At 59.3% G+C, this 27467-nt stretch overlaps 1 protein-coding gene across 6 annotated transcripts in view; it reads left to right on the plus strand.

Moving 5' to 3' along the window:
• PIEZO1 (piezo type mechanosensitive ion channel component 1) overlaps window positions 1-27467 on the plus strand; it is a 117274-nt gene that overhangs the window by 79133 nt on the left and 10674 nt on the right. For 2 of the 6 annotated variants that reach the window (XM_029074833.2, XM_029074834.2), the window contains exons 8-34: window positions 58-229; window positions 2688-2771; window positions 3196-3289; window positions 5843-5946; window positions 6454-6714; window positions 8821-8932; window positions 9526-9704; window positions 10580-10728; window positions 11234-11416; window positions 11952-12064; window positions 12891-13051; window positions 13379-13555; window positions 13822-13947; window positions 15941-16141; window positions 17312-17516; window positions 17959-18063; window positions 18599-18752; window positions 19439-19682; window positions 20579-20675; window positions 20814-20982; window positions 21936-22025; window positions 22412-22497; window positions 23211-23273; window positions 24859-24959; window positions 25630-25750; window positions 26045-26101; window positions 26958-27130. In XM_029074833.2, the coding sequence (XP_028930666.1) occupies window positions 58-229; window positions 2688-2771; window positions 3196-3289; window positions 5843-5946; window positions 6454-6714; window positions 8821-8932; window positions 9526-9704; window positions 10580-10728; window positions 11234-11416; window positions 11952-12064; window positions 12891-13051; window positions 13379-13555; window positions 13822-13947; window positions 15941-16141; window positions 17312-17516; window positions 17959-18063; window positions 18599-18752; window positions 19439-19682; window positions 20579-20675; window positions 20814-20982; window positions 21936-22025; window positions 22412-22497; window positions 23211-23273; window positions 24859-24959; window positions 25630-25750; window positions 26045-26101; window positions 26958-27130 (3781 nt within the window). The remainder of the gene's footprint in view (window positions 1-57; window positions 230-2687; window positions 2772-3195; window positions 3290-5842; window positions 5947-6453; window positions 6715-8820; window positions 8933-9525; window positions 9705-10579; window positions 10729-11233; window positions 11417-11951; window positions 12065-12890; window positions 13052-13378; window positions 13556-13821; window positions 13948-15940; window positions 16142-17311; window positions 17517-17958; window positions 18064-18598; window positions 18753-19438; window positions 19683-20578; window positions 20676-20813; window positions 20983-21935; window positions 22026-22411; window positions 22498-23210; window positions 23274-24858; window positions 24960-25629; window positions 25751-26044; window positions 26102-26957; window positions 27131-27467) is intronic. The other 4 variants (XM_029074835.2, XM_029074836.2, XM_029074837.2 and 1 more) reach the window with 4 other exon arrangements.

Below are 27467 nucleotides of genomic sequence, written 5' to 3' on the forward strand. Positions count from 1 at the left end.
CTCGTGGAAGCGGCCCTGCGATCCCGGCCCCTCCTTGCCTCCCTTCCCCCCTTCCAGGGTGTTTGGCCTGAAGGACATCATCACCCACACCAACTGCACCAGCCCCAACGCCTTGGTCCTCAACACCAGCCACGACTGGCCCGTCTACGTCAGCCCGGGAATCCTGCTGCTGCTCTACTACACTGTGGCCTCGCTGCTCAAGCTGAGGAAACTGGACACCTCGGTACTGGTAAAGAGCGGACCAGTCGGGCGACGGGAGTGTTGGGGGCGAGAGAGCACCCCCAGCCCGGGCCTCTTGGGTTCTCCGGGTGGCCTTCCCCACGCCCAGTCCAAGCTTTTGGGGTCCACATGTGTGGCCAAGCTCACACTACTGAGAGGGGAGACCACACCAAGGCCTCTCCCGGGTTTCTGGGGATCGGGGACTGACTTCTCCTTTGCCTCATCTGTAATCTCTTGAAGATTAGAAAGTCAAGGCCCACGAGGCGTGGTAGCCAAGTGCATCCTGAGAGGCCCGACCCCAACTCAGCCATCACGCTCACCATCCTCTGGTGCCGGGAGGGCGGGGATGCCCTCAGGAGCTGGGTTGGGCTGCTTTGAGAGCCTCGGCAGGGGCAACCAGGGGAAAAGGAATCGCCAAAGCTGGGTCTTGAGGGGCAGCGACTTGAAGGGGAAAGAAAGGGCAAGGGACCACCTGGCCGTTGCCCCCTCCTGCCTCTGGCAGGAGCTTCCAGCTCCCGAGACCCTCCCACCTGTCCTCTCATCATTAATCGTACTTACTGATCACTTACTGGGGGCGGAGCACTGTACGAGGCGCTTGGGAGAAGCAGCACGGCGTAGTGGCTAGAGCCCGGGCCTGGGAGTCGGAAGCAGCGTGGCTTAGGGGAAAGAGCACGGGCTTGGGAGGCAGAGGACGTGGGTTCTAATCCCGGCTCCGCCACTTGTCTGAGGTGTGACCTTGGGCAAGTCACTTAACTTCTCTGGGCCTCAGACACCTCATCTGTAAAATGGGGATTAAGACTGCGAGCCCCACGTGGGACAGGGACTGTTTCCAACCCGCTTGTATCCACCGCAGCACTTAGTACAGTGCCCGGCACATAGTAAGCGCTTAACAAATACCAGAATTATTATTATTGTAAGGTCATGGGTTCTAATCCCGGCTCCACCACTTGTTCATTCAATCGTATTTATTGAGCACTTACTATGTGCAGAGCACTGTACTAAGCGCTTGGAAAGTACAATTCGGCAGCGAATAGAGACAGTCCCTGCCCAACAACGGGCTCGCAGTCTAGAAGGGGGGAAACAGGCCTCATTCATTCATTCAATTGTATTTATTGAGCACTTACTGTGTGCAGGACACTGTACTAAGCGCTTGGAAAGTACAATTCGGCAAGAGATAGAGACAGTCTCTGCCCACAGTGGGCTTATAGACTAGAGGGGGGAGACAAGACATCCATTCATTCAACTGAATTTATTGAGCACTTACGGTGTGCAAAGCAGTGTACTAAGCACTTGAAATGCACAGTTGGGCAAGAGAGACAGACAATCTCTGCCCAACAATGGACTCCCAGTCTAGAAGAGGGGAGACAGACATCATTCATTCATTCAGTAGCATTTATTGAGCGCTTACTGTGTTCAGAGCACTGTACTAAGTGCTTGAAAAGTACAACTGGGCAACAAATAGAGACCATCCCTGCCCAACGGTGGGCTCACAGTCTAGAGGGGGGAGACAGACATCCATTCATTCAGCTGCATTTATTGAGCGCTTACTGTGTGCAGAGCAGTGTACTAAGCACTTGAAAAGTACAACTGGGCGAGAGATAGAGACAATCCCTGCCCAGCAACAGGCTCACAGTCTAAACGGGAGAGACGGACAACAAAACAAAACAGAACAAAACCAAACAAGTAGTCTGGCGTAAATATCATCAAGATAAATAGAATCATAGATATATACACATCATTAACAAAATAAATAGAGACAGGGACTGTGTCCAACCCGATTTACTCGTATCCATCCCAGGGCTTAGTTACAGTGCCTGGCACATAGTAAGCGCTTAGCAAATGCCGTCATTATTAGTACGATAAAGTAACAGCTGAACCCCAGAGTCAGGAGGGGGTGTGGCGGGCATGTAAGGAAAGCTGCTTCTCCTCCCCCTCTCCCTGTTTCTGCCCTGCTTTGGGGTTTTCTGAAGGACCCTGAGGTACTGGGGACCAAGGAATGTGGTCTCTTGGGAGCATGGTTCTTAAAGACCAAAATCTCTGCTCCTGTTATTAATAATAATAATAATAATAATAATAATAATGATAATGGTATTTGTTAAGCATTATGTCCCAAGCCATGTTGTAGTAATATTATTTATTAAGTGCTTACTTTGTGCAGAGCACTGTACTAAGCATGGGGAATTAGAGCCAGACCCTCTTCCTGGAAGGGCTCACAATCTACTAAGCGCTAGGGTAGATACAAGATGAGCACGTCGGACACAGTCCCTGTCTCACTCGGGGCTCGCGATTAAAGTCCCCCCCGTCTCCCTCCCATCCCCCAGGTCACCACCTGCTTTTCCCCTTCCCCTGTTCCGACATCTATCTGAGCTCCCCGCCCACCCCCCGAGACGCCGGGCCCAGGTCCCGAGGGTCCCTGCGGCCCCGCCAAGATTGAGCGGCTTCCGCAGCTCACCCCTCTTCTTTCCTAGAAGGCTGCAGGAGATCGGGAAGTGGAGCTGATGGAGATGGGTCGTGGGGCCGAGGGCCGGGCCAGAGCGCTGGAAGAAACCAAGGTGAGGGTCCGTCCCAGCCAGGCCCCCCGCTCCCCGGGCCTCCGCCCAGCCTAGGGGTCCAGGCCTTCTGGCAGGAAAGCAAGAGGTCAGTTGGCTCAGATTGGTTCAAGTGCCCCGGCTGTCGGGCAGCCGGGGCCGAGACGAAGGGCCTAGCCCTCTGGGGGAAGAAGCGGTCTGGGTGGGCAGGCGAGGCTCCCGGGTCCCGTCCCAGCCCTGGAGATGTAACGGGGCCGCAGGGGGGACCCGGCCATTCCCCGGCAGGGAGAGGGGAATGCGGGGTGACAGAATCCCAGCCCCAGTGGACGCTCCAGGAGGACAGTTTGGAAGCGGCGATTCCCGCGGCCCCCACGACCGGCCCCCTGGGCTCCCCGAGCGTCCTTCTGCCGGGGCCCAGGTCCTCAGCCTCTCTCTCCCCTCTCGCCAGCACATGCTGCCAGGGGAAAGTCCAGGGGCCACCCCGACGGAGGCTGAGAACTGCACTGTCCACGTGCTTCAGAGCCAGGCCCCGCGCCAGCCAGGTAAGAGGGCCTGACGCTTGACGCCCCGGGGGGGCAGTGACCGCCCCCAGTGGCCCCCCACCCGGCGCAGCCCACGGCGTCTCGCAGCCTGAGCTGTAGCCAGGCTGCAAATGGGGTTTCACGAAGCCGCGTGGCTCGGTGGAAAGAGCCCGGGCTTGGGAATCAGAGGTCATGGGTCCTAATCCCGGCCCCGCCACTTGTCTGCCGTGTGACCTGGGGCGAGTCACGTTGCTTCTCTGTGCCTCAGTGACCTCATCTGTAAAAATGGGGATGAAAAAATGTGAGCCCCACGTGGGGACGAATCTGATGATCTAGAAATCTCCCCCAGCGCTTAGAACAGTGCTCTGCACATAGTAAGTGCTTAACAAATACCATAATTGTTATTTCGGGGCGGCGAAGGGGGTGAGCGGGGCTGCCGGGCCGGGCTGGTCCCTCCTGACCCCGTTGACCGCTTTTTTCCCTTTTCCCGCCCATCGCCGCTCTCCGCGGCCCCCCGCGCCTGGGGAGCGAGGCCGCCCCCTGGTGGTCGGCCGGCGCCATCGCGGCTCCCGACGACCGCGCCTGGGGCGCGAGGCCGCCCCCTGGTGGCCGGCGAGCGCCATCGCAGCCCCCGGCGGAGACCCCCCCGCCCCCTCATTGAAGTCAAATCCCGTAAAGGAGCGGCGGGGGTTCCCCAGGTTTTGTTGGTCGCAGCCCTCTTAGGTCCCTGCCTTTCCTAGTGGGAAGAGCCCGGGCTTGGGAGTCAGAGGACGTGGGTTCTAATCCTGCCTCCGCCACTGGTCTGCTGTGTGACCTTGGACAAGCCACTTAATAATTATGGTATTTGATAAGCAGCGTGGCTTAGTGGAAAGAGCCCGGGCTTTGGAGTCAGGGGTCATGGGTTCGAATCCCGGCTCGGCCACTTGTCAGCTGTGGGACTGTGGGCAAGTCACTTCACCTCTCGGTGCCTCGGTTCCCTCATCTGTAAAATGAGGATTAACTGTGAGCCTCACGTGGAACAACCCGATTACCCTGTATCTACTCCAGTGCTTAGAACAGTGCTCTGCACATAGTAAGCGCTTAACAAATACCACCATTATTATTATTAAGCACTTACTATGTGCTGAGCACTATTCTAAGCACTGGGGGAGATAAGGGTAATCAGATTGCCCCACGTGGGGCTCACATTTTTCAATCCCCATTTTTACAGATGAGGTCACTGAGGCACAGAGAAGTGAAGCGACTTTCCCAAGGTCACACAGCAGACTAGTGGCGGAGCCGGGATTAGAACCCACGGCGTCTGACTCCCAAGCCCGGGCTCTTTCCACTGAGCCACACTGCTTTTCTTCTTCTCTCTCAACTTCTCTGTGCCTCAGTTGTCTCATCTGTAAAATGGGAATGAAGATTGTGAGCCCCATGTGGGACAGCCTGATTACTTTGTATCTAGCCCAGCACTTAGAATGGTGTTTGGCACATAGTAAGCACTTAACAAATACCATAATTATTATTACTGTTATTGAAGTCAAGTCCCGTAAGTGAGGGGCGGGGATTCCTGCAGTTTGTTGGTCGCAGGCCTCTTAGGTCCCTGGCTTTCTGGAACCTCCTTCTGGCCGTTCTCCCCAAGACCCCAAATAGCCCCCTGCCCGGCTCTCCCTCGAGGCCTTCCCAATCCCTCCCGCCGGCAACTCCCTTTCCAACTCCCCCAGCTCCAGTCCCGAGGCCCGGCCTCCCCCAGAACAATCCCACAGACCCTCAGGGACCCCCAATCTGCAGCCCTGGCCCGGTGCCCCACCCTCAGGCGGCTTTGCTAACTAACCCTCGGGGACCTCGCTTGGGCCCTTGATTTGTTTACCAAATGTTTATAACTGGACCTGGCTCGCAGCCCGCGCCGATACAGGCTTCAACTTGAACTGTGGAGCCCCCCCAGGAAACTCCCGGGACTGTGAGACGGTCGGCCGCCGGACTTGGGGACCACCCGAGGCTCGTGGGAAAGCCGGGCTGCGCTCCCGGGGTGGCGACCTGGGGACCGGGCTGGCCCCTCTGGCGGTTTCTGCAGTTTTCGGTAGCTGGGTGGGCTGGGGGGGGTCTTACTCACTTCAGAATTTCTCCTTGAATAAACCCAGCCTTGAATGTAGGCAACACCCTGGCTGTCTGGGGACGAAATGACCTTTTTCTGGGTGGGGATAGTGGCCCCTTTCGACTCCCACACTCTGGGCAGTTTGCCCACCGTTCTCGCTTCCATTCTGACAGCAGTGGCTACTCCCGAGAGACAACTCTGTATTCCTCCTCGGAGCCATGTTTCCTCCTCAGCTTTCCCCCAACCGCCCCCCTCACCTCCCACCCAGCCAGCTTTGGCTCCGGGTCTGTTCTGGGGGTAACCGAGGCATACTCTGGGGGCAGGGCACCGACCCTCCTCAGCCATTACCCTCAGGCGGACCGGGGCATGGGAGGAGGACAGAGGAGAGAGACAAGGATCAGAAGCCCCTTGCCTGCAGAGAGGGGTGTGGGATCATGGGGACGGGTCACAGGGGAGCCACTGCCTGACCATCTTCCTCACTCCATTCCCCCCAACAGTAGCGGGAAAGAAACGGGCCCGGCTCCAGGAATCCTCACCCCTGCACGCTCTGGGCCACGTCATCATGAATCAGAGCTACGTGTGTGCCCTCATCGCCATGATGGTAAAGACAGGCCCAGGCAGGGCAAGGGCGGCGGGAGGGGCCCTCAGACCACTGACCACACCCGGGCCACACTGGGGGAGGAAGTGTGGGGGAGGCTGGAGGTCTGAGCTGGGGGTGAGGATGAGGAAGGGAGGGGAAGGACTCAGGGAGGGGAGAGGGGAAAGCTGGAGGTTTGAGCCAGGGAAAGGATGAGGGAGGGAAAGATAGGACTTGGGGGAGAGGAGAGGGGAAGGCTGGAGGTTTGAGTTGGGGGAAGCATGAGGGAGAAAAGGTTAGGACCCGGGGGACGGAGGTGAGGAAGGCCGATAGTTCGAGCTGGGGGCGTGGGGCAGCCCCAAGCGGGCCCCGAGTGGCGGAAGATATGGCTACCGCCATCCCAGCACGGACAAGACTCTGCCGTCCACCCCCTGCACGGGAGAAGAGGCCGCTGGCCTCCTGGTCTCCGGGGGCTGAGGCCTGTCGGGGCCCGCGGCCCCGGGAGCCTGAGTTCCTGCCGCCATGTGCCAGGTGTGGAGTATCACCTATCACAGCTGGCTGACCTTCATCCTCCTGCTGTGGGCCTGCCTCATCTGGATCGTGCGGAGCCGGCACCACCTGGCCATGCTGTGCTCCCCATTCATCCTGCTCTACGGCCTGGCGCTCTGCAGCCTGCAGTACGTCTGGGCCATGGACCTGGAGCCGGAGCTGCCCACCAAGGTCGGCTTCATGAGCCTCCACCAGCTGGGGCTGGTGCGCACCCGCTACCCCTGCCTCAACCTGGGAGCCATGGTCAGTGTCTGGGTCCCGCGGGCCGGCAGCCTGGGCGGGGGGCCACGGGGAGGATGGCTCTGGGTGGGCAAACGGCGCTGGGCCTCTCTGGGCCTCTGAATGCACAGGGGGTCACCGACAGCGACGTTTACCGTGGGCCCGCTGGGTGCAGAGGCCTATCCTGGGGTCTGGGGGAAGCTGCCTATCGGTCCGGGCGGGGAGGAGTGTCCCCGTTTCCGTTTAGGACCACTGCTATAAAACGGGGACTCAGACCGTAAGCCCCATGTGGGTCGTGGATCATGTCTCAACTGATTAGCTTTTATCTACCCCAGCACTTAATACAGTGCCTGGCACAGAGAAAGCACTTAACAAATACCATAAAAAAATAAAACAAAAAACTGTCGGCATTCCTGAGCCAGAGACTTGGTCCTGTGGGATGCAAGTGCCCTCCTCTTCTCTGGGAATCAGGGCGCCCACATTCCTGGTCCCCCCGAGGACCAGGGAAGAAGCATGGCCTAGTGGAAAGAGCCCAGGCCTGGAAGTCAGAGGACCTGGGGTCCTTATCCTGGCTTTGCTACTTGTCTGTCGTATGACCTTGGACAAGTCATTTAACTTCTCCGTACCTCAGTTCCCTCATCTGCAGAAAAGGGGATTCAATACCTGTGCTCCCTCCTGCTTAGACTATGAACCCCATGTGGGACCTGATTATCCTTTATCTACCCCAGCTCTTAGTACACTGTTTGACACGAAGTAAGCCCTCACAAATACTAGAATTATTATTATTATTAGTTCCCAACCTGCAAGTAGGGGCCCGTCTGCTGGGGCTGGGCCATCAGTGGTCAATTCTGACCTAAGAACCACCTAAAGCGTTCTGCAAAGGTGGACAGCCTCGGCGGGAATCCTGAAAAATGGCTGGTTCGCCTGGGCAGCAACGAGGGCAGGGTCAGCGACTGCCAAGGCAACCCCCAGCCCCCCGGCACAACGGTGACACTGCCCCCACCACTTTGGCATAATTGGATCCTTCAAGTAAAGCAATCCCTCCGTGGACACTTAGCTTTGTGCTGCCCCGCTGCCCTCCCGCGATGGGCAGGGATGAGAGTGCGAATGATGCTGCGCAAGCGCTAACCCTCTGACCGGTTCTTCTGGGCGAAGTCTCTCAGACTGAGGCTCACCGGTTGCCCTTGCCAGGAGACCCAACTGTCGTCATTAAGAGAAACAGCATGGCACAGTGGATAGAGCCAGGGCCCGGGAGTCAGAAAGTCGTGGGTTCTAATCCCGGCTCCGCCACGTCTCCTGTGTGACATTCAATCGTATTTATTGAGCGCTTACTGTGTGCAGAGCACTGTACTAAGTGCTTGGAAAGTACAGTTTGGCAAGAGATACCAACAACGAGCTCACAAGTCTAGAAGATAAGCGCTTAATCTGCGACAAGCACTGTTCTAAGCGCTGGGGTAGATACGAGGTAATCGGGTGGTCCCTCATGGGGCTCACAGGCTTCACCCCCATTTTACAGATGAGGTAACCAAGGCCCAGAGAAGCAAAGTGACTTGCCCAAAGTAACGCAGCTGACAAGTGGAGGAGCCGGGGAATAGAACCCACGACCTCTGACTCCCAAGCCCGGGCTTTTACCACTAAGCCGTGCTCTTTGGTCAAGTCACTTTCCCTTCTCTGGGCCTCATTTACCTCATCTGTAAAATGGGGATTGAGACTGTGAGACAGGGACTGTGCCCAGCCCAATTTACCCCTGTGCTTAATATAGTGTCTGGCACACAGTAAGTGCTTAGCAAATACCACAATTATTATTATTATTGTCATTATTATTAATAGTAGCAGTAAGCAGTTGCTATGTGCTAAACACGGGAGGGAGATACAAACTAATCAGATTAGATAAAACCTATTCCAGGCCTGTGCTCTTTCCACGGGGCCACACTGCCATTTTGACACCTTCCTCCTGAACCCCACGCCACCCTGCCTCCTCTCCAGGCAGTTCGACTCAGACTGCCCTGGCTGCCCCTAGTTTGTGTGTGACTGGCAGGATTATGGTCCTGGCCAAGGCGTCGATGGGAGGCACCCTGCCTGGCCCTGGCCCACCAACAGAACCCCTCTCCCACCCCTTCTGTCGTCCAGCTGCTGTATACCCTGACCTTCTGGCTCCTGCTGAGGCAGTTTGTGAAGGAGAAACTCCTGAAGAAGAAGAAGATCCCAGCTGCTCTGGTGGAAGTCACCGTGCCTGAGGCGGGTGAGAGATGGGGGCCGGGCCTGGGCTGTGTCGGAGTAGGGTGAGAGGTGGGGATGCTTTGGCAATGAGGGGGCTGGAGGATTGGTGGTGGGAGGCCCCAGACGGGGAGGTGAGGAGGCAGCGGGGACGAGGTGCCAGCCCTCACCCCCCTGGCATTTGTGACTTGCTATTGGACCTTCCAAAGGGAGACCTCAGGAGGCTCCCACATCCAAGGAATCTGTCCCGTCCTCTCCCCGCCGGACACGACCGTCCCCCTTGGGCGAGATGGGTGCTGAAGCTTTTCCAGGGAAAGGGGAGTAGAGGAGCATTCAGATGCAGGATCACTTGGGAATCACTCGGTCGGGGTAGTTTGGGGTCTTTGGGGCCCAGCCAGGGGAAGGGGTCAGGGTTCAGGCGATGGCTCAAGAGCAGGAGCAGGTCCTCAAGTGCCTGCCTGGGCAGCTGGGCCGAGTGCCAAGCCTGAGGGCCAAAGCCGAGGGCGAGGAATCGAAGGCCTGGGGTGGGTGGGAAGGGGACAAAGGTGGCCCCACCCCACCTCTGGGCCGGCAGCCGGGCAGACCCTCAGTCCGGCCACCCCCGCTCTCGTCCGGCAGAACCCACTCGGGCGCGGACGCTGTTGAAGATGCTGGGGGAGCTGGTGACGGACTTCTACGCCAAGTACTGGATCTACGTGTGCGCCGGCATGTTCATCGTGGTCAGCTTCGCCGGCCGCCTCGTGGTCTACAAGATCGTCTATATGTTCCTCTTCCTGCTCTGCCTCACCCTCTTCCAGGTACCCGCCTCCCATCTCCCAGCGCTTCTGGATCCCCTCCCCATCCAGAGATCTCAGACACCATAACCTACAAAATTCCTTGGGGCCTGAGGAGTTTGCTGTGGCGCTCCATTATTTCCCAGCCCCCCACTCCACCAATGTTGCCTCCTCTCTCAGTGGCAAACGTTTAGACATGGTCACATTCTGTTCTCTCTTCCCTCTCCCTACCCCAACCCCAGGACACAAGAATCCCCCCACATCCATACCCAAGTTGAACAGGAAGGTGGGGGCTGGGGCTACTCCATTTCTCCTAGAGAGGCTTCCTGATTTCCTTTAGACCCTGGGCATGTGCTGACTTTCATAATAATAACAACAACAGTGTTATTTATTAAGCGCATGGTATGTTCCAAGTACTGTACTGAGCCTGAGGGTAGATAGAGTGCAATCAAATTAGGCACAGGTCCTGTCTCACACGGGACTCGCAGTGTCAGCGGGAGGGAGAACAAATATTTAATCGCCATTTTACAGATGAGGTAATTGAGATGCAGAGAAGCAGGTGATTTGCCCAAAGTTAACAAGCAGGCTGTGGCGGATCTGGAATTAGAACCCGAGTTTCCGGTCTCTTCCCACTAGGCCTCGCGGCTTCTGGTTTTGTTGGCTGCCTTGAGTAACTGAGCCGTAAGGAGAGGATCCTTAGCAAGGGTGTCCCCGCCCTCTCGGGGCCTGACTTGGGTTTGGAGAGAGGTGGTCTCTCCGGGCAGGGTGAGGGGCAGCCTTTTACCCTTCTCCTGGAGGGGTGTCCGCTCTGTCTCCCTGCCCTGAGGAACCATGGGGGAAAGGGGTTGGTCTTCCCCACGCCCGCCATGCCCACCGCCCTCTTTCTCTCTCCCCGGCAGGTGTACTACAGTCTGTGGCGGAAGCTGCTGAAGGTGTTCTGGTGGCTGGTGGTGGCCTACACCATGCTGGTGCTGATCGCCGTCTACACCTTCCAGTTCCAGGACTTCCCCATGTATTGGCGCAACCTGACCGGCTTCACCAACGAGCAGTGAGTCCCACGCGAGGGCTGCCATCTGGGCCTGGCTCAGGGGGCCCGGGCCGGGCCGGTCCCGGCGTGCCCACCCCACCCCTGGTCCGGGGTGGGTAGGGAACCTAGACTGAGCCCACCCCAATGGGCTCAGGCACTCCAGCCTCGACCTGCCGAGGATCAGAACCGCCACAGCCGCTGCTGCGGCCTCTGCCCGGTCTCAAGTGCCCAGCCAGGGCCCGCCTGGGGTCTCTGCCTCTGCCCGGCTGAGATGAGGATCCCATTCCTCAGGCATCGAGTGGCCGCGGCTCCAGCCGTTACCACCCGGCACCAACCTCTATGGCCGAGTCTGGCGCCGCACCCCGTTTTCCCCGCGGCCCCGGAGGCCGGAGAAGGGGGCATCCCCTCCTCTTCCGTCCCCGGCGGCTGGCTCAGAGTCCCCCTCGCCCCCGCCTGCCTCCCGCCGGGCCCGCAGTGAGAGTCTGGAGGCTGATGGTGCTCTTGCCTCTGTCTGTCTCCCCGCCAGACTGGGGGACCTGGGGCTGGAGCAGTTCAGCGTCTCCGAGCTCTTCTCCAGCATCCTCATCCCCGGCTTCTTCTTGCTGGCCTGCATACTGCAGCTCCACTACTTCCATCGGCCCTTCATGCGCCTCACGGACCTGGAGCACATTCCCGCCCCGGAGCCCAGCCCCCAGCGCCCCACCTGCAGGTAGCCACCTGGTACGGGGCCGGGGAGGCTGGGGGAGGCGAGAAGGCGGGATCCCTGGGTCTTGGGTCCCTCTTCCGTCTCTGGCCAACAGGGCAGTTAGGACAAAGGCTCCCAACCGTTCTCCGATGCCCACCCCTACACCGAGGGGTGGGAGGTGGGACAGGGCAGACCTGAGGCCAGGGAGGGACTGCGGTGGCTTGCGGCATCTCTCTCGGGCTGGGTAGTGCCCCTTTCGAAGATCAGCGTGCCCCACTTGGGTCTCCAGATCGTGCCCCTCAGCCGGCAGCTTCCAGTATAGACTTGTGCCCCTGGGGGAGCCGGGGAAGGAGACATGGGGACCCAGTGGGGGCTGGCAGAGAAAAAAGGAGCGGGCACCAGCTCCACCCCCATCCCCCAGCCCCCACCCGACTCTAGCTAGCGCCATCCCAGAGCCAGCCCCTGGCTTAGCCGCTGGGGAGGCTGACCTCGCTTTCCAGGCTGGCTGACTTCACTCTCTGGGTTGGCTGACCTCGCTCTCCGGGCTGCCCTCTGCCAGGCTCGATGAAGGCAGTGGGGTTGCCCTCCTGAGGGAAGAGGAGGAGGAAGAGGAGGAGGAGTGTGGTGGGGGCAACATTGGCACCAGCAGAGACTCAGACTCGGGATCAGAAGGTAACAAGCAGGCGGATCCTGGGCAGGGGCTCGGCAGGGCTCGGGTCATTCTGCTTGAGGAGAGGAGTGGGAGGAAAGATGGGGGCAAATGGCGGGGTGGAGCGGGCGGGAGCGGCAGGGCAGAGGGAGGCAAGAGAAAGGAAACCGAACTCCCTCGGTTTGGAAGGTCACAGCTATGAGCCCCAAGCTCCTGACCCTGGTGAGTCCCCGAATAATTATGGTACTTGTTAAGCGCTTACTCTGTGCTCATTCATTCATTCAATAGTATTTATTGAGCACTTACTCTGTGCAGAGCACTGTACTAAGCGCTTGGAACGTACAATTCGGCAACAGATAGAGACAATCCCTGCCCAGTGATGGGCATACAGTCACATCGGGGGAGACAGCACAGTTCTAAGTGCTGAGGTAGGTACAGGTTAATCAGGTTGAACCTGTCCTTGTTTCACATGGGGCTCACAGTCTAAGTAGGCAGGAGGATAAGTATCGAATCCCCATTTTACAGATGAGGAAACGGAAGCACAGAGGAAGTGAAATGACTTGCCCAAGGTCACGCAGCTGGCAAATAGTGGAGCCGAGATTAGAACCCAGGCCCACGCTCTTTCCTCTAGGCCACTTTGTCGCCTTCCTGGGAGCCAAGGGGAACATTTTCCGTTGGTCCCCGGACAGGGCCGAGCCTCCACCTATCTCCCAGCCCCCGCCCGGCCCTACCTTCCTAGCAGTATCTGAGAGCAGGGAGAGGGTCTGTAGGCAGAGTGCCCACCCGACCCCCAAGCCCCCGACCCCCTCCGCCTCCTCCGACCCCTCCTCGGCCCCTCCTGCTTTGCAGTTCTGCCCAGTAAGTGGGGCCTGGTGATGGAGCGGTTGACGGTACTGGGCTGGAGATTCTCGGACACCCTGACCCAGGTGCAGGTCTTCGTGCGACGCCTCCTCGAGCTGCACATCTGCAAGCTGGTGGCCCTCTACACCGTCTGGGTGGCCCTGAAAGAGGTGAGGAGCACGGTGGGGGGGGTTAGGGGAAGGGGGCGGGCGGGGCCGACGAGGGCGGAGGGCCCCAGGTCTGGGCCAGGGAGTCCTTAAGGGAGGATCTCGCAGAATGCAGAACTTTGAGTCTCCTAGCATCTCCCCACCGGTCCTCTTGGCTGTGCGCAGCTGCCTCAGCCGCACAGAGCCGCAGCCACGGCGTCCGTCCGCCGTCCGTCCGCCGTCCTCCAGCGTGAGAGTCCCCCCTTCCCGTAGATTTCCCTCCCACGGCCCTTCCCCGGGCCCTCAGGACTGTCCTGTCTCTTCCCCGCCCTCCGCCGCAAACCCTGGCAGGTTTCCGTGATGAACTTCCTTCTGGTGGTGCTGTGGGCTTTCGCGCTGCCTTACTCCCGCTTCCGCCACATGGCCTCCTGCCTGTCCACCGTCTGGACCTGCATCATCATCGTCTGCAAGATGCTGTACCAGCTCAAGATTGTGGACCCCCACCAGTACTCCACCAACTGCACCGAGGTGAAGAAGGAGAAGGGGGTGCCCGGTCCCCCAGCCCCTCGGAGGAGGGCAGAGCTCAGGGAGAGGGAGGGGGAAGCAGCCAGCCCCGCTCTGCCGAGCTTCAGTTCCCACCTTCCGTCCCCACAGGCTTCCTCACCCGGCCTTCGGGGCTGGCCCTGCTTGTCCAGATCTCCCCCATTTGGGTGAACCGGTCCAGGGGCAGGGGGGCGGGGGCGGTACTTAGGGTGGGGGAGGTTGGATCCTGACCCCTCTCGGTTCCTCTTTAGCCAAGCCTAAACAGCACCAACCTGCAGAAGACAGAGGTCAACAGCTCCTTGCTCTATCGGGGGCCCGTCGACCCGGCCAACTGGTTTGGCATCCGCAAGGGCTACCCCAACCTGGGCTACATCCAGGTGAGTGTGGGTCCCAGGAAAGGGGTGCCCAGACTCACGCCTCCCCGCACTCCAAGTCCTAGTGGCACCGGGCCCGTGGTAACCCCTAGGACGGCCCCTCCCTCTGCACTACCAAGCCTTTGCAGAGAGATGTGCGGGCCACTGGAAGTGGTAGGGTGCTGCTTCTGTCCCCCGTGCCCCCCTGCCCTCGGGGCTCTCCACACACCCAGTCAGCGCTTATTGAGCGCTTACTTTGGGCAGAGCACTATCCTAAGTGCTTGGGAGAGTACAACAGAATAATAATTGTGGTATTTCTTAAGCCCTTACTGTGTGCCAGGCACTGTACTAAGCGTTGGGGTGGTTACAACGTGGGACACACATGGGATACATGTGGGACGACCTGATTACCTCGTATCTCCCCGGTGCTTAGAACAGTGCTTAACAAATACCGTTCTCATTATTATTGTTATTGTTATACAAGCAAATCGGGTTGGACACATCCCTGTCCCACCTGGGCTCACAGTTTAAATCCCCATTTTACAGATGAGATAACTGAGGCACAGAGAAGTGAAGTGATTTGCCCAAGGTCACACAGCAGACAAGTGGCAGAGCCGGGATTAGAACCCACGACCTTCTGACTCCCAGGCCCGAGCTCTATCCACTGTGCCATGCTCCTTGCTTCTCCACCCCCAGCGCTTCGAACAGTGCCTGGCACATAGTAAGCACTTAACAAATGCTATTATTATTATTATCATTAATATAACAGACACTCCCTGCCCACAAATAGTTTTCAGGCTAGAGGATATTTAAGTGCTTATGATATGCCAATACTGTACTAAGCGCTGTACAGGATCAGTGCTTGGTACATAGTAAGAGCTTAACAACACCGTCATCATCGTAGTCAGGTCGGACGCAGTCCCCAGGCCCATCTGGACCTGCCAGTCTGAGGGAGAACAGACACTGAATCCCCTTTTTATAGATGAGGGAACTGAGGCACAGAGAAGTCGTGACATGCTCAAGGTAACCCAGTCGGCAAATGGCAGAGCTCAGACTAGAGTCCAGCTCTCCCGGCTCCCACGCCTGAGCTCTTTCCACTAGGCCCCGCTGCTTCTCCCTCCAGGTCCAGTAAGCTGGCAGGGGCAGCCAGGGGGCAGAAAGAGTCGGTCACAGGCCCGGGAACGCCTACCCCACTGCTCTGGCATTAATCACTTGCCCCCTCCTACCTCACCTCGCTTAGAGAAGCAGCGTGGCTCAGTGGAAAGAGTCCAGACTCGGGAATCAGAGGTCATGGGTTTGAGTCCCGGCTCTGCCACTTGTCAGCCGTGTGACCGTAGGCAAGTCGCTTAACTTCTCTGTGCCTCAGTTAACCTCATCTGTAAAATGGGGATTAACTGTGAGCCTCATGTGGGACAACCTGATTACCCTGGATCTACCCCAGCCCTTAGAACAGTGCTCTGCACGTAGCGCTTAGCAAAACACCAACATTATTATTACTTTCCTACTACAACCCAGCTCGCAAACTCCGCTCCTCTATTGCCACCCTTCTCACCTTACCTCAATCTTGTCTGTCTCGCTGCCGACCTCTTGCCCACGACCCGCCTCTGGCCTGGAACGCCCTCCCTCCTCAAATCCGACAGACGGTGACTCTCCCCCTGCTTCAAAGCCTCACTGAAGGCACATCTCCTCCAACAGGCCTTCCCTGACTAAGCCCTCCTTTCCTCTTCTCCCACTCCCTTCTGCGTCATCCTGACTTGCTCCCTTTATTCATCCCCCCTCCCAGCCCCACAGCATAGGTCCATATCTGTCATTTATTTATTTCTATTAATGTCTGTCTCCCCATCTAGACTGTAAGCTTACTGTGGGCAGGGAATGTGTCTACTGTTGTGTCGTACTCTCCCAAACACTTAGTTCAGTGCTCTGTACATGGTAAGCACTCAATCAATACGACCGAATGAATGAAGCCACTGACTCCCCACACCCCCTCTCCTCTCCTCGCCCGTCTCCCCTTTGGCAGAACCACCTGCTGATCCTGCTCCTGCTGGTCTTCGAGGCCATCGTGTACCGGCGCCAGGAATACTACCGCAAACAGTACCAGCTTTCGCCGCCCCCGGCCCGGGCCGTCTTCGCCGACGGCACCCGCCAGCGCCTGGACCAGGGGCTCCTCAGCTGCATCAAGTACTTCGTCAACTTCTTCTACTACAAGTTCGGGCTGGAGGTAGGTCGGGGTGGACGAGACCTAGGGCTGGGCGGGGCCGCAGGGGCCTAGGGCCGGGGATCTGTGGCGACCTTGCCGTTGGCTCTGAAGATCGTTTAACTGGAACTGGTGTCAGCCCTCCCGCTGCCTGGCTCCTTCCCCCTCACACTAGGTTAAGGGGGAGCTAGCAGCTGTGGTATCCCCACCCCCGCCACCCTCCACCTCCAGCCCATAGCCTTTCGTTCCCCCTCCCCAGAGGACGGGCACGCAGCCTCCGCTCTCCTCCCCTTTTTGGCCCCGGAACGGTGGCCAGGGTGGCGGGGCCGGCCAGAGGGAAGGCAGACTGTCGGGAAGGCCCAGAGGCCTTCCCTGACTAAACCTTCATTTCCTCTTCTCCCACTCCCTTCTGCACCACCCTTGTACTTGAATTTGTTCCCTTTATTCATCTCCTCCCTCTGTCCCATGGACTCACATATATCCAGCACTTCGAACAGTGCTTGACACGTTGTATGTGCTTAACAAATACCATAATTATCATTCTTATATCCGTAATTTTAAAAAATTTTATTAGTGTCTGCCTCCCCCTATAAACTGCAAGCTGGTTGTGGGCAGGGAAAGTGTCTTCTAACTGTGTTACATTGTACTCGCCCAAGCGCTTAGTACAATCATCTGCACACAGTAAGCGCTCAATAAATATGACCGACTGATCGGGAGCAGCAGATTGGGCCTCGCTTTGGGCAGAGCCTGAGCCAGCTGCTCTGGTCACCTCCCCTTTTTTCTGGTCTTGTCCTGCACTTGCCCCGGTCACCTCCCCCTTTCTCTGGCCCTGCCCTGCAGCAAATACCTCAGGGGTGTTTCAAACGTGTCCAAATGCGTCAACCCAGATGGAATAGAAAGAGCAGACCAAGGATAGTACATCTGATTTCCGTCAAGCCTCCTCAGGGCTTCCGGCCTCTATCAACCAGTCAGTCCAAAGTATTTGCCGAGTGCTTACTGAGTGCAGAAGGATTGTGCTAAGGGCTTGAGAGAATCCCATAAAATTAGTCGACATGATCCCAGACCTCAAAGAGCTTCCAGTCTAGCAGACCCCTGGGTATTGTTTGGGTGAGGGAGTAGGGGGCGGAAGGGGAGACATCGAGACCTTGCCACGGACCCCGGTTGGCACTGTGTCTTCCCCTTCCCCGTCCTCAGATCTGCTTCCTGATGACGGTGAACGTGATTGGCCAGCGCATGAACTTCATGGTGATCCTGCACGGCTGCTGGCTGGTGGCCATCCTGACCCGCCGGCAGCGGGCCGCCATCGCCCACCTCTGGCCCAACTACTGCCTCTTCCTCGCCCTGTTCCTGCTCTACCAATACCTGCTGTGTGTGGGCATCCCCCCCGCCCTCTGCATGGGTAAAGCCTTCCCGGGTGGAGATCTGTGTTCGTGCACATGCACGCGCGTGCGTGAGTGTGTGTATGGTGGTGAATGTATTTCTGGCCCTGGGTACGTGTGAATGTGGTTATGTGAGAATCTCACCTAATCCTCCCCATCAGTGAGTGAATGGGTGTGTTTGTGTGCGTGTGTGCACACCTGGGGTGTGTGTTGGCTCACCCTCGGTCCCACCTGTGATTGGGCCAGCAGGATTGGCTCCAGCGGTGAGGAGAGGTGTCTGCAGGTCGGTCCCATCAGCCTCTGGGGCCGAGCAGGAGTTGGGGCAGAGGGAGGGCGGTTGGAGGCTGGGGGAGCAGGGGGAACCGGAGGGGGGTCCCTTCCGGAGCAAGCAGTGCTCCTGGAAGAAGGGGTGGTGTGGGAGGCCGGGCCGGGGGCCTGGGTAACGTGCCGCCTGGCCCGCAGACTACCCGTGGCGCTGGAGCCAGTCCATCCCCATGAACTCGGCGCTCATCAAGTGGATGTACCTGCCCGACTTCTTCAGCCCCCCCAAGTCCACCAACCTCATCAGTGAGTCCCCCGCCACCCTTACGTCCTCCCGGTCCCCGACCGCTCACGGGGCTCTCTCCCCTGCCGGCTTCCGGCCCGTCGGTGGGCTGGACACCTCTTCCCCCTTCATTACCCCTGCCCGATCTCCCCTCCTAGCTCCTGTCTTATCCATCTGGTCTGGTCAGAGTGGGAGGCTAGAGGAGGGGTCCTCTGGGCTGGGCACCTCTTCCTGCCCCACGTCCCCTGCTCAGTCTGGGAAGGGGCTCCGGGGTCGGCTTCAGCCGGGCCTGGGTAGGATTTTTTCCCGTCGATCACTTTACGAAACTATCACCGACGAGCTCAGCGCCACTGGAACAAGCCGGGCTCCAGGAGGGCAAAATCCAAATGGTCACCTACTATCGGCCCATATTGCCCGTGACCCCAGGGCCTGGGGGGGAGGGAGAGAAGGGTGGGGGCATCAGAGAGCCAGGAAGCAAGGCTGGGGGGCCAGCCGGGGGGGCTGTCCTTCAGGCCAGGCTCCTGATCCCTGCCGAGTTGACTCCAGCGTTGTCTGCAGGTGATTTCCTGCTCCTGCTCTGCGCCTCGCAGCAATGGCAAGTGTTTGTGGCCGAGCGCAGCGAGGAGTGGCAGCACACGGCTGGGCTCAACACTGACCGCCTGGAGCCCCTGAGGGGCGAGCCCAACCCCGTGCCTAATTTCATTAACTGCAGGTGAGGGAGGGCCCTGGGTTGGGGGGTGCCCGTTGACCCTAGCAGGCTCTTGGCTCCGGGGTAGCCTACCTTAGCCGGACCAATGACCACATCTCCAGTCCTCGGGTGGACCCGAGGGATGGGTCGTCCGGAGGGTGGGGTCGGGGTGGGTGAGGAATCACTGAGCAGAAGAATCCGGACAAGGACTAGGCAGGTGCTTAGCAGCTGAGCAATCTTGAGAATCTGTATGCTGTCCTCTGGGGCCGGCCCCACCCTCACTAGAGGCAGGATCAGGAGGACCAGGGGTGGTTTGGAAAGTTTCTGAGGGGAAGAGAAGCCGAAGGAACCTTGGGAAGGTTGGATTTTGTCCAAGTCCACTGGTGCTCTGTGTCCTTAATGGACTGAAATTGCACCAGGAGGGAGCCAGGTGAGCTTCAGGAAGGCCTTCCTGAGCGTAAGGTACGTGAGACCCTGGTGGATTTGGAGTTAGTCTCCAAGGAGGTTTATCGGTGTGGTGACGGTCTGGGTGGCCTGTGGTGTCTCTGGGACCACCTTCGGGGGACACACCAAGAGAACGAGTTGCTGATTGCAAAGCTAGTGAGTCAGTAGAGGCGAGCATCCTGGAACTGAATAGCGGGCTGAACTCGGGCTTCTCTCTCTCCCTTCTCCGCCCTCCCCGACCTCTCCCCGCCCCCGTCGTGGCCCAGGTCCTACCTGGACATGCTGAAGGTGGCCGTCTTCCGCTACCTCTTTTGGCTGGTCCTGGTGGTGGTGTTCATCACGGGCGCCATCCGGATCAGCGTCTTCGGCCTGGGCTACCTCCTCGCCTGCTTCTACCTGCTGCTGTTCGGCACCTCCCTCCTGCAGAAGCGCACCAAGGCTCAGCTGGTGCTGTGGGATTGCCTCATCCTCTACAACGTCACCGTCGTCATCTCCAAGAACATGCTCTCGGTGAATGCCTCAGCCAGCCCCACTGTGCCCTCGGGTGACGGTTAGGATAGTCCACAGACTGGCCCCCGGGCCGCCCGGCTGGCCACCTCCGCCCCACACCACCTGATCCCATCGCTCCCCCTGCCCCGCCCCCAGATCCCTCGTTACGCCTCAGATCCTCTCTCAGCCGAACAGTAGCGATTGGTCCAGCTGTCCCGGGAAGCACTCGATTATTTTCCCGGAGGTCTTTGGGGATGCCTGCTCCTTTCTGGAGCAGCTCTGGAGGAGTGGGGGAGTGGGAGGAGAGAGGAGCGAGTTCTTGTGGGAAGGGCGTAGGACTGGGAGTCATAGGACCTGGGTTCTTCTCCCGGCTGTGCCGCTTCCCTGCCGCTGAGTGACCTTGGGCAAGTCACTTAACCTTTCTGTGCCTCGGTTTCCTCTTCTGAAAAATGGGGAACACCTATTCTCCCCCCCCCCCCCATAGACTGCGAGCACTAAGAGGCACAGGGATCACGTTCGATCCGACTTCCCTGAGTCTACTCCAGTGCTTGGCAAATAGTAAAGGCTTAACAAATACCACTACTGTTATCATTTTATTAGCAAAACTTGAAAGCTTCATCCCCGCAAGCTTGGACCGTTGGCTTTGCGTTACGGGGCTTTGCCCATCCCGCTGGCCAGAGCCAACCCAACCCCGGCTGGGATGTCCACTGTGAGGAGGATAGGACTGAGAGACGGGGAAGCCCGGCCAAGGTGGAAGGTGGAGGGGAAGCGGCTGCTGAGGGTCAGAGACTGCCTGTGGGTTCGGTGAGCCAGTCAGTCATATATATTGAGTCCTTACTGTGTGCAGAGCTCTGTACTAAGCGCTTGGGAGAGGATGGTAGTCTGGGAATCCCTGACCGCTCTGCCCTGTCTCGCAGCTCCTGTCGTGCGTCTTTGTGCAACAGATGCAGAGCAACTTCTGCTGGGTCATCCAGCTTTTCAGCCTGGTGTGCACTGTGAAAGGCTACTACGACCGTGAGTGTGGAAAGGCTGGCTGGGGCTGGGGGCATCGCGAGTGGATCTGGGGCTCTTGAGTATTTCGATGTCGTGGCGTGGGGGTAGGGAGGAGTTGTGGGGCTCCCGGCCCCTGATCCCGGCCTTCCGTTCCATCAGCCAAGAGCGTGGGCAAAGACCAAGACTGCGTATTGCCCGTTGAGGAGGCTGGCGTCATCTGGGACAGCATCTGTTTCTTCTTCCTCCTGCTGCAACGCCGCATCTTCCTCAGTTACTACTTCTTGCATGTCGCCGCTGACCTGCAGGCCACCGCCCTGCAGGCCTCCAGGTCAGAGATGGGGCCACCTCCCTCTTCCCGTCCCCATTCCCGAAGCCCACGAGAAGGCGGCCGACCAGTTTGGAGGAGGGAGGGAGAGGTGGGGGCGGGGGGGATTGGAGGGAGTTGAGAGGCAGGAGGGTGGAGAGATTGGAGGGTCAGTGTCCGCCTTTGGCCACTCTCTGGTGCCTCGGAAGCTAACGCGTGACCTAGCGGATAGAGCACAGGCCTGGGAGTCAGAAGGACGCGGGTTCTAATCACCACTCCGCCACTTGTCTGCTCTGTGACCTTGGGCAAGTCACTTCACTTCTCTGGGCCTCAGTTACTTCACCTGCAAAATGGGGATTAAGACCGTGAGCCCCATGTGGGTCAGGCACTGTATCCAACCCGGTTTACTCGTAGGAGAAGGAGCGTGGCTCAGTGGAAGGAGCCCGGGCTTGGGAGTCAGAGGTCATGGGTTTGAATCCCTCTCTGCCACTTGTCAGCTGTGTGACTCTGGGCAAGTCACTTAACTTCTCCGTGCCTCAGTTACCTCATCTGGAAAATGGGGATTAAGACTGTGAGCCTCACGTGGGACAACCCGATTACCCTGTATCCACCCCAGCGCTTAGAACAGTGCTCTGCACATAGTAAGCGCTTAATAGATACCAACATTATTATCCCCCACAGTGCTCAGTACGGTGCCTGGCACGTAGTAAGTGCTTAACGGATACCACAGTTATTAATGAGAAGTCAGGACCCCTGCCCCTCCGCCCCCCACCCTGGGCCCACTGACAGGCTAATAGGTCCCGCCTCACCCTGGCGGTCCTCGGGCTGCCCTGTGTCTGGTATTTCCGGAGTTAATGGGTCAAGGTTGAATAGCCGGCAGCCCCTTGCCCTGGCAGGCCGCCCTGAGGGCTCAAGGTCACACGGGGCCAGCTTTGAGGCTCCCCAGTGCTCACCTCTCCCTCCGTCCCTCCCTGCAGAGGGTTTGCACTCTACCGAGCCTCCATCCTCAAGAGCATCAGCTTCCACCGGCAGGCGGAGAAGAAGTCCCTGGCTCAGCTGAAGAGACAGTAAGCCGTCGCCGCCCCGGGCTCTCTCCTACTCGCACCCACTACTGGAAAAGCCCAAAGCCCGGCCGGCCGATGACAGCCCCGGGCTTAGCCCTCTCCAGGAGGGGATGAAGGCGAGGTGGGGAAGGGGCGGGGTAACCTTACCCATCCTCCTAACCACTCGGAGAGGAGGCCGGGGCAGAGAGATTAGTAGGTGGGACCCCCCCCCCCCGCCCCGGGGGGACGGCCTGATCTGCACCCTAATGACCCTTGACCCTCCCTCTCCACATCGCCCCTCTGCCCTCCCTGTCCCTGGTCTGCACCCCCTCCCCTCACTGCTCTGCCCTCCCTGTCCCTTCTCCGTCCCCGCTCCCACCCCGCCACTCTGGCCCCGCCCCATCCTCCAGAATGGAAAGGATACGAGCGAAGCAGGAGAAATACCATCAAGAGCGGTCAGGCAGCAGCTGCCCCGAGAACTCTGCCCAGGAGCCAGGTGAGAGCAGTCCCCGCTGCAGCTGCTGGGGCCCTACTTAGCGAGCCACGGTTCGCCCCGACCCTGAGAGCCCCTGGGGGAGCTGCTCCCACCCTCCCCCTTGTGCCCCGGAGCCTGGACCGTCCCCACAGCCGGCTACCCCACGGCCTGGGCCGTTTCCACCGCCGGCCTCCGGGCCTGTATTGTCGCATGCTGAGGTGGCACGAGGCAGAGACTCTGCCCGGCCCTGGTCTGCCATTGGGACTGCCACAAGCAAGGGAAGGGGGCCACCGCCTAAGCTGGCTGGGACACTGGCCAGAGCACCAGGAAAGTTTCAGGGGAAGAGAGCCTCTGGACACCGCCCCTCACGCCGGCTCCCCTGTCCTTCTTTGTCCAAGTCTTGCTGTCCGAGTCTGTCCGAGTCTGTGTTGTCTGGCTCCTGCCTCTGAGGGCTCAGCCCCACGCCCTCATCCTTCTCGTGAGGTCTCTCCTGCCCGACTGCAGAGTCAGGGAGAGCCCCCTCAGCCCTGCCTCCCCCCCCCCTCATTCCCCAGGTCCCCCCACCACAACTTTGGGGCTCCCGGCTCCGGCTGGCCAGAGGCCCCCCGGCCCCTCCCCTCATCCCCACCGCCTCTCCTCCATCCCCACCGCCCCTCCTCCATCCCCACCGCCCCTCCTCCATCCCCGGTCCCCAGCACCGTGCATCTCACAGTCTCCCTGTGCCCATTCTGCAGAGCGCAGAGACGCTTCTCAGTCCAGGAGGCGATGGTGGCGGCCCTGGCTAGACCACGCCACAGGTACTTACGTTTCTCGGCCGGGCCTCGCTCGGCCAACCTGGGCCCAGCCCCTCCTTCCCTACTCCCCGGGCTACTCTGGGCCACCTCCCGGCCCAGCCCCCAGGGCCGGCTGGCTGGGAATGACCGTCGCACACCCCGCTCTGTCCCACGTGGGTGGCGGTGTTACTGGTTCTTAGGTTCTCTCTCTCCCCTCACCTCCCTTCCCTCCCTCCCCATCTCGTCCCCTACCTCCTGGTGCTTTGTTTCTCTTCGCCTCTGAGGCTGGTATATCGCTGAATTGCTTCTCTCCCCATCCTGCTCTCACTCTGCAGCTGCTGCGGCTGGGCGGGTCGCGGGAGGGAGAGAGGGAGGGAGAGACGGAGGGATGTGTCGGCTTGGGCTTCCTTCCCTCTCTCTCTGCATGTTTTGGTGTCTCCTCCCCTGTCAGGCTCAAGCTCGCCGACTGGGCCCCTGGTGAATGCATGCGGTTCTTTGGGGGTTGGGAAATGTGTGGCCTGGAAGTCCCAGAGGGAGCTTGGGGTCCCGCAGGGAGTCCAGGCCCTTCAGGGTTCGGCCTATATGACTCCAGATCACCCACCGCCACTGCCGCTTGCTTACTAAATTATTGTTATTATAATGGTAATAATAATAATGGTACTTGGTAAATGCATACTATGTGCCAAACACCGTAATAAGAACTGGGGTAGATCAGACAGTCAGGTTGAACACAGCCCCTGTCCCACGTGGGGCTCACAGTCTAAGTAGGAGGGAGTAGAGTATAATCAATCCATCAGCAGTATTTACTGAATGTTGATTGTGTGCAGAGGACTGTACGAAGCTCTTGGGAAAATAGAGTACATCGGAGTTGGTAGACATGTTCCCTGCTCCTAATGAATTTACAGTGTAGAGAATCTCAATTTTACAGATGAAGAAACCGAGGCACTGAGAAATTGTGAGTTGACCAAGTTCACACAGCAGACTGGGATTAGAACCCAAGTCGTCTGATTCCCAGGTCCGTGCTCCTTTCCCTAGGCCACGTTGACTGTCTAGGCCAGGAGGCTTTTGGGTCTAGTTGGAAGTTCCACAGAGAGGAAGGGCTCACTGTCTCCCCTGATTAGACTGTGAGCCCGACATTGGCAGGGGTTGTCTCTATCTGTTGCTGAACTGTACATTCCGAGCGCTTAGTACAGTGCTCTGCACATAGTAAGGGCTCAATAAATACTATCGAATGAATGAATACTTCGGTTTCCTTCCCAGAGAAGTGACGGGGGGCTCATATTGAATGCAGAGCCCCCAAAACCTGAGTGTGCCAATTATTCCCACCCCCATGAGGAAGGTGGGAAAGGCTCCTTGGTTCAGCTACCCACCCCCTTTGTCTCGTCCCTCTAAATTCCAGTCCTGGGAGTCTCTCAGCTGAGTGGCCGATAGTTGCCCCCGAGTCCCGGGATTGTAGAGGGGATGAGTGAACTCCCCGTGGAAAGAAGGATGAAAGGGACGGGGAAGGAAGAAAGATGTCGGGGAAATAAAGAGGGACCAGAGGAAGGGGTGGGTTGTCAGAGTCACCAAGAGGGGCTCCATCCTGTGTTCCTTTCCCACGCCCTCACAGTGCTCCATTCCGGAGATTACTTCCTGTTTGAGTCAGACAGCGAGGAGGAGGAGGAGACACAGCCAGAGGACCACAGGCCTTCGAGGCAGAGTGCCTTCCAGGTAAGATGGGGCATGATCTGGGCGGGGGGAGGGGGAGGAAACGTAGCATTGGCTGCATCCCCACCTCCCGGCGTTACGTGTCTCTTCTCACCCTCCTCGGTTTGCCCATCGACGAGAGGGCCGCCCGCTCTCTGGGAGGAAGAGAGCAATCCGTTTGCCTATTCCCTCGCCTCTGTCTTTAACGTTCCCAGGTTGCTTAGTGTTGAAGTTGAGTCTACCCTTGTAAGCATTGTCTGGACTCTCCATATTGGGTCTCTCTACTGCTCCTCTTTCACTCTGGGAAATGCAAGACAGGAGCTAGGGACCAGCTTTGTGGGGCTTTCAAGAGAAGAGTTGGCAAGCACCGGCTCTGCCCACTGGAAGGGCCAGGCAGTGGCTTCTGCTCCTTAACTTCAGCCATGGACTGTCCCTGGGGAAGCTGTATCCCCTGGGTTCACTCGCCTCCCCGCCCCCCCGAGTTCCCCACCTCTAATTCTGGGGCACTCCCACCACCCTTGATCCGGACCGGAATCCCTCCTCCCCACAGCCTCCGTGGCGGAGCAGAAACCTGGGGAACGGGAAGGCCCCGAATGCGGTTTGAAGGGACCGGTGGCAGAGATGGGATTGTTTGCTTTCGACCATTCCCCGCTTCTCTCCCTCTAATCACCCTGCCGTTCTCTCCTGGGTGCAGCTGGCATACCAGGCCTGGGTAACCAACGCCCAGTCGGTTCTGAGGAGGCGGCAACAGGAAGAGGAGCAGGAGCGGAGCCTTGAGGAGGCTGGGCGGGGCACCCCTGGTGGGCAGCGGACAGGTGAGAGGGGGTCCGGGGGGCAGGTCCCGGGACAGTGTCTTTGCCTCACCGCCCCAGTCGCGGTCCCTCTGCTTATGGCCGGGCTTGCCGCCTCACTGCTCTGGGCCGGCTTCCGACCTCTGGCCTTGAGCCTCCCCTCGGCCCCTCGGCCCGATCCGGGGGGCAGGAGACCCAGCTGCGTTGATGCCGCTGGCCGGGCCTGAGCAGGCGGGATCAGAGCAGACCCCGCTCCACGGAGGCTTTGGCGCTGACACCGCCCCACGAGTGAAAGGCCAATGCCCACATGCGTTCCAGGAGACGGAGCTTGCCCGGACGTCGAGCCCTCCGGGAGCCAAGAAGAGGAAGTGTCAGGTGGGTGAGAGCCTGGGGAGCCCCTGCGGTTGCCACCAATGGCCAGAGTTCTCCCTGTGCCTTTGTGGGGGAGCGAATAGTCACCCTGAGATCCAGAAAGACTGCAGGCCCTTTTTGAGTGAGAGAGGGGAGGGGAGGTTGGTCGGGGAGCGCCCTGACCTCACGGTCTCCCTGGCCACCCCCCCCCCCCCCCCCCCCCCGACAGGGCAGAAAGGTAGCTGGACAGGTTTGCCCAGAGGGGAGGGGAGGAGACTGTCCCCAGTCCGGACCCGCCCCAGCTCTGTCAGGCCCCAACCCCATCCACCGGGCCCCTGAGGAACTGGGCCTTTCCCAGTAACCTCCCCTAGGGAGGCTCTCCAATCTACGCCCACTGGACTCGGGCATCCCTTCCCTCCCACAGTGCCAATCCATTTCCTGGCTATCCCGGGCCCTGCCGAATAATCAACGAGCCCGGGGTCCCTGAGAACCTCTCGCTTACTTCCCAGAGCCACACCAATGCCCCGAGGCCCTGGGCCTCGAAGGGCAACTTGGAGGCCGGACTTTGGACCCTGGGCCAGATCCATCTCCGCTATCTGGCCTAGCCCAGATGACCTCAGGCTGGGGGTCGCCACCCCAGTTCCTGCCCATTTTCAGCAGTGCCCCCACTCCCCGATCCTGCCAGAGCTTGTCCCGTGGGAGCGCAGGAGCTTGAGGGCCAGGGGTGGCCCAGAGGGAGTGCCTCACCTGCCCCTGCTCTAGCCGGGGGGAGGGGGCACGGGGCTTTCTGGTAAATGGGGAGGAAGTGACCGGGCGGATGGGGCTGCCTCTTGGGGGCCCGCTGAGCGCCCGATCCACCCCCCACACCACCTCCGCTCAGCTAGGAGCAACGTGATGCAGCGGATCCTCAACATCCTACACTTCCTGTGGGTGCTGGGCCAGGCCCTGGTGGACGGGCTGACTCAGTGGCTGCACACCTTCACCCGCCACCACGCCAACATATCCACCGTGCTGCGAGCGGAGAGATACGTCCTCACCCAGGAGCTGGCCAAGGTGCCGAGCCGGCGGGACTAGGGGGCGGCGGGGGCAGCTGGCGGCCCCCGGGCGGAGGACGGAACGGCAGTCAGGGACTGGCGGGTGGGGGGACGAGAACCTCCTCCCATTTCCTCTCCCTCCCTGGAGATCTCCAGTCCTCTCCAGGGCCTTCCTTTCCATGGCGTGATCCCTAGAGCTTTCTCTTATCCACCTTCTGGCTTGGACCTGGCCTGTGGTCTCCTTGGGTACGGGAGACCCCATCCGGGTCCAAGGCCCCTCTATCCCTCGGAGATGCGGTTGGATTTTACTGAGTGGGGAAGGCACCCCTCTCGTCACCGCTCAGCCACTCTCTCAC

Source organism: Ornithorhynchus anatinus, chromosome 11, assembly GCF_004115215.2.
Source record: "Ornithorhynchus anatinus isolate Pmale09 chromosome 11, mOrnAna1.pri.v4, whole genome shotgun sequence".
Lineage (NCBI taxonomy): Eukaryota > Metazoa > Chordata > Mammalia > Monotremata > Ornithorhynchidae > Ornithorhynchus > Ornithorhynchus anatinus.